The sequence below is a fragment of the Schistocerca nitens genome, chromosome 1 (genome assembly GCF_023898315.1).
Source record: "Schistocerca nitens isolate TAMUIC-IGC-003100 chromosome 1, iqSchNite1.1, whole genome shotgun sequence".
NCBI lineage: Eukaryota > Metazoa > Arthropoda > Insecta > Orthoptera > Acrididae > Schistocerca > Schistocerca nitens.
Genome location: NC_064614.1, coordinates 1,286,506,839 through 1,286,516,907, shown reverse-complemented (window position 1 = coordinate 1,286,516,907; position 10,069 = coordinate 1,286,506,839). Strand labels below are relative to the sequence as shown.

The 10,069-nt window shown below is 50.7% G+C and overlaps 1 protein-coding gene across 1 annotated transcript in view; it reads left to right on the top strand.

Annotated features, from left to right (window-relative positions):
* LOC126234149 (uncharacterized transmembrane protein DDB_G0289901-like) overlaps positions 1 to 5,324 on the top strand; it is an 8,683-nt gene extending 3,359 nt beyond the window's left edge. Inside the window, exon 2 of the mRNA XM_049942909.1 lies at positions 4,405 to 5,324. Within this exon, the coding sequence (XP_049798866.1) occupies positions 4,405 to 5,324 (920 nt within the window). The remainder of the gene's footprint in view (positions 1 to 4,404) is intronic.
* Positions 5,325 to 10,069: the final 4,745 nt, after the last annotated feature.

The following is a 10,069-nucleotide window of genomic DNA, read 5'->3' as shown; positions in this document are numbered from 1 at the left end:
AATTCGAGGCCGAGGAACTAACCAAGGAGGGTGGAGGGGAGGGAGCGAGGAAGACAGGACAAAGAAGGAAGCTGAATATCACGGCAAAGAGACGCAAGGCGCAGCCCAACCGCTAAACCCACCCGAGGGCGGGAGTCGGGTGGGCGACGTCCATGGTCTGGGAACAGGATAGAATGGGAAGGATGAGTGGGAGAGGAACGGATGGTGAGTGCATAAGACACCAGAACCTGCGAACGCTGAACAGAAAGGGGGGGATCCCAGCTTCAACCAGGAGACTATCAACAGGGCTAGTTGGGAAGGCACCGGTGGCCAAACGGATACCACGATTGTGGACTGGATCCAACACGTGCAGTGTGGAAGGAGCAGCTGAACCATAAACTTGACAACCATAGTCCAAACGAGACCGAACTATAGCACGATAAACATGGAGGAGGAGGGAACGGTCCGCACCCCAAGAGGAGTGGGCAAGGAAGCGAAGGCCATTGAGTTTACGGAAACATCCTACCTTCAGAGGTCTGGTATTGGGCAGCCAAGTGAGCTTGTTGTCGAAAAGAAGACCCAGGAAACGAAACTGTGGGACCACAGGCAATCGTTGTGCAGCGATATAGAACTCTGGATCAGTGTGGATCGTAGTACAGCGACAGAAGTGGACCACTCGCAATTTTGAAGGTGAGAATTGAAACCCGTGTGAGAGGGTCCATGCAGAGGCACGCTGTTTAGCCACCTGGAGCTACCGTTCTGAGATGCCATCGAGGAAGAACTAACCCAAATGCAGAAATCATCCACATACAGGGCAGGGGCGACCAAGGGACCGACAAAGGCCACAAGTCCATCTATAGCAATGAGGAAAAGAAGGACACTCAAGACAGAACCCTGTAGGATGCCTGTCTCCTGGGTCCGTGGAGAATTAAAGCAGTACCAACTAGAACTCTGAATGACTGATGGATCAGGAACTGGCGGATAAAAATCGGGAGTGGACACTGAAGACCCCACTGATGAAGGGTTAGTGTGACATGATGGCGCCAGGCCGTGTCATAGGCCTTGCGAAGGTCAAAAAACACTGCAACCAAATGGCGGCGCTGGGAAACAGCCTGCCGAACTGCGGATTCCAAGCGAAGTAAATGATCGATTGGAGACCGTCCCTCTCGAAAGCCACACTGGTAGAGGGACAATACATCCCGATATTCGAGGACCCAGTTGAGCCGACGGGCTACCATCCGTTCAAGTAACTTACAAAAAACATTGGCCAAACTAATTGGCCGATAGCTGTCAAAAGATAGGCGGTTCTTACCAGGCTTAAGGACAGGAACCACAATGCTATCCCTCCACTGAGATGGGAAGTCACCCTGAAGCCAGATACGGTTGAACACCCGAAGAAGATGTTGCTGTTGTGGAGCACTGAGATGTTGAAGCAGTTGGTTATGAATGGAATCTGTGCCAGGGGCTGTATCATGAGAAGAAGATAGAGCAAAAAGAATTTCCCATTCAGTAAAAGGTTCGTTGTAAGATTCTGACTCACAAGGGGTGAAACATAAGGTGGAAGCTTCAGCCCGCTGTTTTTGATGAAGGAAAGCAGCTAGATAGGAGGCTGACGCTGATGCCACTGCATAAGGTGTCGCAAGATGTTCTGCAAGAACTAATGGGTCCGTACAAATGCCATCTGGGAGGTGAAGGCCTGGGAGGGTGGACTGCTGATGGCAACCGTGGAGAGAGCGAAGTGTAGCCCATACCCGTGACAGAGGGACAGTAGAACCAAGGGAAGAAACGAATCGTTCCCAACATATGCGCTTGCTCTGTTTGATTAAATAACGGGCTTTAGTGCGAAGGCGTTTAAAGGTAGTAAGGCTGGCTACGGATTGGTACCTCGTAAAGTGTTGCAAAGCTCGACCGCGATCACGGATGGCAATGGCGGTACTCCACCATGGGACTTGCCGACGATGACATGGTCCAGATGAGCGCGGGACAGCAAGGCTAGCAGCGCGAACAATCGCGTCAGACACGTCACGTAGGACGTCATCAATACAACCCGACAAAGAGAGAGAAAACACGACCTGTGCACCGTATAGTGGCCGATCGGAGCGTTGGAAAGACCAACGCGGCAACCTGTCCATCGGGGAGCGGGAAGGGAGCGTTATAATCAACTGGAAATGGTCACTATCACAAAGGTAGTCGTGTGGCGACCAGTGTAATGAAAGGAGGAGGAAAGGAGAAGAAAGAGAAAGACCAATGGCAGAAAAGGTACCATGACCGGCACTGAAATGAGTAGGGGAGCCATCATTAAGAAGGCACAGGTCGTGGACAGCAATAAATTGGGCTATAAGACGACCTCGTCTAGATGGAAAGGCAGTGCCCCACAAAGGATGATGAGCATTAAAATCCCCAAGGAGGAGGAATGGAGGAGGAAGTTGCTGAAGAAGGGCAGTTAAGGCAGCAGGTGTAAGAGTCCTGTCAGGAGGGAGATAAAGATTGCAAACTGTGACTGCAGAGTCTAAGTGGACCGTAACAGCAACCGCTTCCAATGTAGTTTGAAGAGGAATCCACGTGCTAGCTATGTCTGTACGGACCAACGTACAAACGCCACCAGAAGCCCGAAGGGGTCCGACCCGATATCGACAGAAAACACGGAACCCACGGAGGGTCGGTGAGTGAGCATCAGTAAAATGAGATTCCTGGAGAACCACACAAGCTGCAGAGTAGGACGAAAGAAGGGATTTGAATTCTCGAAGGTTACAATAGTATCCATTACAATTCCATTGGAGAACCACAGAACGACGGATTAAATGGGGGCTGAACACGCTAAATCCAGTCATACCGCCGGGTCCCCACCCGTCACCGACAAGGAGGGGGCGACATCCATGAACGACAGGTCAGAATCCGGTTGTGAAGTCGGGGGAGGGACCTCCGGTGACACCAGAGGCTCTTTGTCCCGGGACTTATGTTTCTTCTTCGTTTCAGGCTGAGATGGAGGAGGGTTGTGTGGCATAACGAAGCCAGCTGCAGCAAGATCAGGAACAGAAAGAGACCGGGCGACCTGGGGGCCGACAGACCGCGGTCGTCGCGCGGCAGCAGACCTTTGGCCTGGAAGGTGACGGGAAGGGGCATCCCGGTAGAGGCGCCCTTGACCGGCAGACGCCGAAGGAGTGGGACACTTCTCCGGCTGGGGAGGGGGAGCAGCGCCCATAGGAGAAGGTGTGGGAGCCGCAGGGGAGGGGGGAGGAGAGGGGTCCGGGATGGGGATAAGGAAGGGGGAGGAAGGGGTGAAGATGTAACCAAGGCGTAACTAGAGGTTATGGACACAGGGTGAAGTCTTGCCTATTTCTTACGGGCCTCTGTGTGGGTTAAATGATTGAGGGATGTATACTCCTGTATCTTTTTTTCCTTCTTATATACTGGGCAATCTGGTGAACGTGGAGAGTGACTACCATGACAATTTACACATACAGGAGGGGGAACACAGGGACTCCCCTCATGGAGTGGACGTCCACAGTCACCACAGAGAGGGGCCTGGGAACAGCGGGAAGACATGTGACCAAACTGCAAGCACTTAGAACACCTCATAGGAGGTGGAATGTACAGCTTCACATCACAGCGATAGAACATAATCTTAACTTTATCAGGAAGGGTATCCCCTTCAAAGGCCAGGATAAAGGTACCAGTATCAATAGGATTGTCTTTAGGACCCTTTTGAACACGCCGAACAAAGTGAACATCCAGCCGTCCGAGATTGTCCCGAAGTTCCTCATCAGTTTGAAGGAAGAGGTCCCTGTGAAAAATCACACGTTGTACCATATTTAGAGACTGGTGGGGGTAATGGACACAGGAATTGTGCCAAGATGGGTACAGGCACGAAGGGCCACAGATTGGGCAGCTGAAGTAGTTTTTATCAGCAACGAACCCGACCGCATCTTGCTCAGGGAGTCCACTTTGCCAAACTTGTCTTCAATGTGCTCAACAAAGAATAAAGTTTTGACACTGGTGAAAGTATCTTCATCAGTCCTGGTGCAAACTAGATAACGGGGGAGAGGTTTTGCCCCTAGATGATGGGCGTGACCCTCTTCCCAGGGGGTAGCCATGGAAGGGAAGGCCGAAGATGCAAGAGAAGCAGCACTTGAGGAATCAGTTCCACGCAGAGAGACGGCCACAGAAGAACGGCCAGTGTTCTGGACCCGTATGCATTTCATTTGCATAGCATCCACCCTGACACCACCCACTCCGATCAGGGGCTCTCCTGACGTGCGCCACCCAGCCACAGCAAGGGCCGTCTGGCACGGCGGCCATTGCCGGGTTTTCAGATGCTCGTGGATGACGAGCAACCACGCCAAGGCACGCATGAGGTGGTCACAGCTCAGGTATCAGAAGTGTGATCCCTTTGTGTTCAGGGGGCTCAATCGAACGGGTACATAGCGAGGGAGGGCGGGGCGGCGCGACAGGGAGAGCGGGGCGGCGCGACAGGGAGAGCGGGGCGGCGCGACAGGGAGAGCGGGGCGGCGCGACAGGGAGAGCGGGGCGGCGCGACAGGGAGAGCGGGGCGGCGCGACAGGGAGAGCGGGGCGGCGCGACAGGGAGAGCGGGGCGGCGCGACAGGGAGAGCGGGGCGGCGCGACAGGGAGAGCGGGGCGGCGCGACAGGGAGAGCGGGGCGGCGCGACAGGGAGAGCGGGGCGGCGCGACAGGGAGAGCGGGGCGGCGCGACAGGGAGAGCGGGGCGGCGCGACAGGGAGAGCGGGGCGGCGCGACAGGGAGAGCGGGGCGGCGCGACAGGGAGAGCGGGGCGGCGCGACAGGGAGAGCGGGGCGGCGCGACAGGGAGAGCGGGGCGGCGCGACAGGGAGAGCGGGGCGGCGCGACAGGGAGAGCGGGGCGGCGCGACAGGGAGAGCGGGGCGGCGCGACAGGGAGAGCGGGGCGGCGCGACAGGGAGAGCGGGGCGGCGCGACAGGGAGAGCGGGGCGGCGCGACAGGGAGAGCGGGGCGGCGCGACAGGGAGAGCGGGGCGGCGCGACAGGGAGAGCGGGGCGGCGCGACAGGGAGAGCGGGGCGGCGCGACAGGGAGAGCGGGGCGGCGCGACAGGGAGAGCGGGGCGGCGCGACAGGGAGAGCGGGGCGGCGCGACAGGGAGAGCGGGGCGGCGCGACAGGGAGAGCGGGGCGGCGCGACAGGGAGAGCGGGGCGGCGCGACAGGGAGAGCGGGGCGGCGCGACAGGGAGAGCGGGGCGGCGCGACAGGGAGAGCGGGGCGGCGCGACAGGGAGAGCGGGGCGGCGCGACAGGGAGAGCGGGGCGGCGCGACAGGTAGAGCGGGGCGGCGCGACAGGGAGAGTCAACTAACTTAGCAAGGGGTTTCGTGGCAATCAAACGTGCTCTTTACCGTCATGGCAGATTCATCTGTCGAGCAAACTTCGGCGCCAAAAGTGTAGCATGGCGTTCTCGGTCACATAATACACATATATGATAACGAAAGATAGTGAATTATAACGAAAGATAGTGAATTGTAACGAAAGATAGTGAATTGTAGCGAAAGACAGCGATTTGTAGCGAAAGACAGCGATTTGTAGCGAAAGACAGCGATTTGTAGCGAAAGACAGCGATTTGTAGCGAAAGACAGCGATTTGTAGCGAAAGACAGCGATTTGTAGCGAAAGACAGCGATTTGTAGCGAAAGACAGCGATTTGTAGCGAAAGACAGCGATTTGTAGCGAAAGACAGCGATTTGTAGCGAAAGACAGCGATTTGTAGCGAAAGACAGCGATTTGTAGCGAAAGACAGCGATTTGTAGCGAAAGACAGCGATTTGTAGCGAAAGACAGCGATTTGTAGCGAAAGACAGCGATTTGTAGCGAAAGACAGCGATTTGTAGCGAAAGACAGCGATTTGTAGCGAAAGACAGCGATTTGTAGCGAAAGACAGCGATTTGTAGCGAAAGACAGCGATTTGTAGCGAAAGACAGCGATTTGTAGCGAAAGACAGCGATTTGTAGCGAAAGACAGCGATTTGTAGCGAAAGACAGCGATTTGTAGCGAAAGACAGCGATTTGTAGCGAAAGACAGCGATTTGTAGCGAAAGACAGCGATTTGTAGCGAAAGACAGCGATTTGTAGCGAAAGACAGCGATTTGTAGCGAAAGACAGCGATTTGTAGCGAAAGACAGCGATTTGTAGCGAAAGACAGCGATTTGTAGCGAAAGACAGCGATTTGTAGCGAAAGACAGCGATTTGTAGCGAAAGACAGCGATTTGTAGCGAAAGACAGCGATTTGTAGCGAAAGACAGCGATTTGTAGCGAAAGACAGCGATTTGTAGCGAAAGACAGCGATTTGTAGCGAAAGACAGCGATTTGTAGCGAAAGACAGCGATTTGTAGCGAAAGACAGCGATTTGTAGCGAAAGACAGCGATTTGTAGCGAAAGACAGCGATTGATAGCGAAAGACAGCGATTGATAGCGAAAGACAGCGATTGATAGCGAAAGACAGCGATTGATAGCGAAAGACAGCGATTGATAGCGAAAGACAGCGATTGATAGCGAAAGACAGCGATTGATAGCGAAAGACAGCGATTGATAGCGAAAGACAGCGATTGATAGTGATTTATAACGAAAGATAGTGATTTATAATGAATGATAATAAATGATGATAAATGATAATAAATGATGACGAAAAGTATAATAATAATAAATCATAATGAATAATGATGAATAATGATAAAGAATAGCTTTTAGCATGTCAAGTGATAGAACTTTGTAGCAAACATCTTGGACTGGTGTGAGACGTCAGGGAAGATTCCAGGGTCCCAACGAAACAACTTTGGTGCGAAAGGTGTTCTTTTGTCCACGACAGACACGTGGTGGAATGCGGACCGATTGGCGGGTGTCTGACGAAAATATGGACCTCTTCGAACCTGTCCAGAAATACAACTTTGCCACCGAAAGTGCAAGCATGCGTTGTCTGTCCACCGCGTCCTGGATCGAACGGCCGACTGTTGTGACTTAGCCATGGACAGGTTCCATCCTGTCCAGTGTTAAGTGCTCGCCAAAACAAGTTTACTGAAGGCAAGCGGTGTGGCGGACACTGGGACGCCAGTAGCTTGGGGCTGGTCGCTGCCTACCTGGTGCGCGGGGCCTCAGCTGGCTGTGGGTACGTCAGCTGCGCTCTGCAGTTCGTGGTGTGAGTATCTCGAGGATGTTTACTAAGTGAGTTGGGACACAACAGCATGATCAAAATGCCTGAAATAGTCATTTTCCCACCTTGTGACTTAGCGTAGTACAAATGACGAGATTTTAATAATTTAGCGGTGGAAGGATAAATGACCATGAAAATTCAAACTTTGTGGACTTAGGATGTGGCCCAGTTGGCCATCTTTAATCATGTAATGCAGGTGGGGCAGATATCAAATAACCCAGTTGGACACATCGTTGATATAAAGGATATTAAAGACAAGCCCGCCATTATCCTGGTGGAATTCAAATTTGCAGCCATTTCTTCTGGAGGCTTAGGTTAGTGGACATAGCTGAATTGACCTATTTTCCCGCCAAAAGCCGCCATCTTGAATGACGTAACGGCGGCGCTCTCTGGTGACAGGGGTATGAACCTACATAGTTGGACCGCATACACACGTGCATGATATAAAAAATGATAAATGATAATGAATGTCAATAAATGATAATCAATAATAATTAATAATAATAAAGACAGGTACGGTTTCGTGTTGGAACTTGAATTTGGTGCCAATTTTTTCTAGAGGGATTAGATAGTGGTGTTAACCCAGTTGACCTATTTTCCCATAAAAATTCAAGATTCCCACCATTTTTCTGGGGTGTTAGGTTAGTGGACATAGCCCTATTGGCCTATCTTCCAGCCAAAAGCAACTATCTTGGATGACGTCATGCGCTGTTGCGAAGTCTACACGCCGCCATCTTGGATGACGTCAGTAACGCCATCTTCAATAAATTTGGCAACAATGAAAGTGGGGTGACACATACTTTGTTCTACTACCAACGTCTCTCCCGTAACGTTTGCCAGTAGAGTCTCCATAACGCTCTCTCGCCAGCTGAAGGATCCCATGATGGAACACTCCACTCTTCTTTGGATCTTCATTATCTCCTCTATCTGTCTTACCTGACAGTGATCCCAGATCAATACTCAAGAATCGGTTGAACAAGCGTCTTATAAGCCACTTCCTTCGTGGGTAAGTTATATTTCCTTAAGAGTCTTCTGATGAATCGTCTGCTTTTCCCACTAAATGTTTTATCTGGTCATTCCACGTATGATCGCTCTGGATAGTTACGCCTAGATATTTTACAGCAGGCGCTGTCTCTAGCTGTTTGTCATCAACAGTGTAGCTGTACAGTAGTGGATTTCTTTTCGTATGTATGCGTAATATGTTACGTTATCAAGGTCAACTGCCAGCGTCTGCATCATTCGTCAATTCTCTGCAGGCCGTTATGCAAATTCTGACCATCTTCTGGCGTTGCTACTTTGGTATAAACGACTGCATCATCTGCGAATAGCCTTAAAGAGCATCCGACGCTTTCTACTAGAGCATTTATATATATTGTGAACAACAAATGTCCTATCACACTTCCCTGTGGTACTCCAGATTTTACCTTTACAGCTGTCGATTTAGTTCCGTTAAGAGCGACGTGTTGTGTGTTATCTGCAAGGAAGTCTTGAATCCAATCGCTGGTCTGCTCCGATACTCCATAAGCTCATTTTTTTTTCATTAAAGGGCCTTGCGAGACTGTGTGAAATGCCTTACTGAAATCAAGGAACACGGCATCAACCTGAGCGCCGTTGTCCAGTGCGCTGTGGATCTCATGGAGGAACAGAGCGAGCTGAGTTTCATAGCATCTCTGTTTGCGGAATCCGTGTTGATTTTTGTAGAGGAGCTGTTCATTTCCCAAGATCGTCATAATTGTTAAGCATTTTTGTGATGGTACGCATCATAAACAATCGAGGCAGCGTTACCGTTAATGCGAAATATTTGGAACAAGTGTTTTAACGTCCACGGCTGCTACTGAGAACAGTAGGCAAGCACGAAGACGTACAAAAGGTGGCAACGTCTGTGCTACTGAACTCCACGGCGCTGCTCCAATTAACCACTGGAAGCAACTGAGGAAGACGGGGCCTCTCCCGTCGGTTTTGTATCGCAACCTGCTAAGCACCCACCGGCAGAAAGAAGTGCCCGTATCCAAACTAACCGAAGTGACGCTTAAGATTTGTTCTGGCCTGCATGGGTTCCCTGGAGTGGCAGGCACTCGTCGAAAGGGGAGGGAAGAATGCTGTCCATCTGCCAAGAAGAAGCCGTGGTCTCTAATTGAAAATAACGGCCCAAACAGCCTTTGTGGCTGTTCACCATATTTCAAGTTCTTAGGAATATCTCCTCTGGTTAGTCAAGCCTACGATGATATTCGACTGCAGGGGAAAATTAGTTTGATGTGGTTTAATTGAGTATTAACCCTATCGACCTCTGTAATATATCAAATGATACGTAAATTTCCGTATAGGTTGCATCAACTGTCAGAAGAGTAAAATGTATTATTTTTTGTTATTCTCTGTCTCTCCATCAGAGGGGCTGGACATGGTGGCAGTCATTCCTTCTACACTACTTACGGTAGGCTAGAGAAAGTCTATGTTATCTGTATGTGTACTTCGACGGGACCAAACTCAGAAGCATCTCTCCATGCTCATGAAGCGCGTCAATATATGGAATTACAAAGGAAATAGATAACATAAAATAAATAGTTTTGAACAGACAGCAAGCTGTAAGTTTATATAAACGCAGTCAACAATGTAACATACAAATTCATCGAAATTAACTTTTCTAGGAACTCCTCGATAGAATATTAGTAGTGACTCATTAGGAAGCTCTTAAGTTTAAATTTGGAAGACCGTGGATTACTGCAACGATTTTGAATTCTTGAGATAGCGTTTTGAAAATGGATGTAGCAGAGTATTGTACGCCTTTCTGCACAAGATCCAAGGAGTTGCGATTCAAATGGAGATTGAATTTCTGCTAGTATTACTTGAGTGAAAGCTGCTGGCTCTTGGGAGTGGGTTGATACTGTTAACAAGAAACGACATTT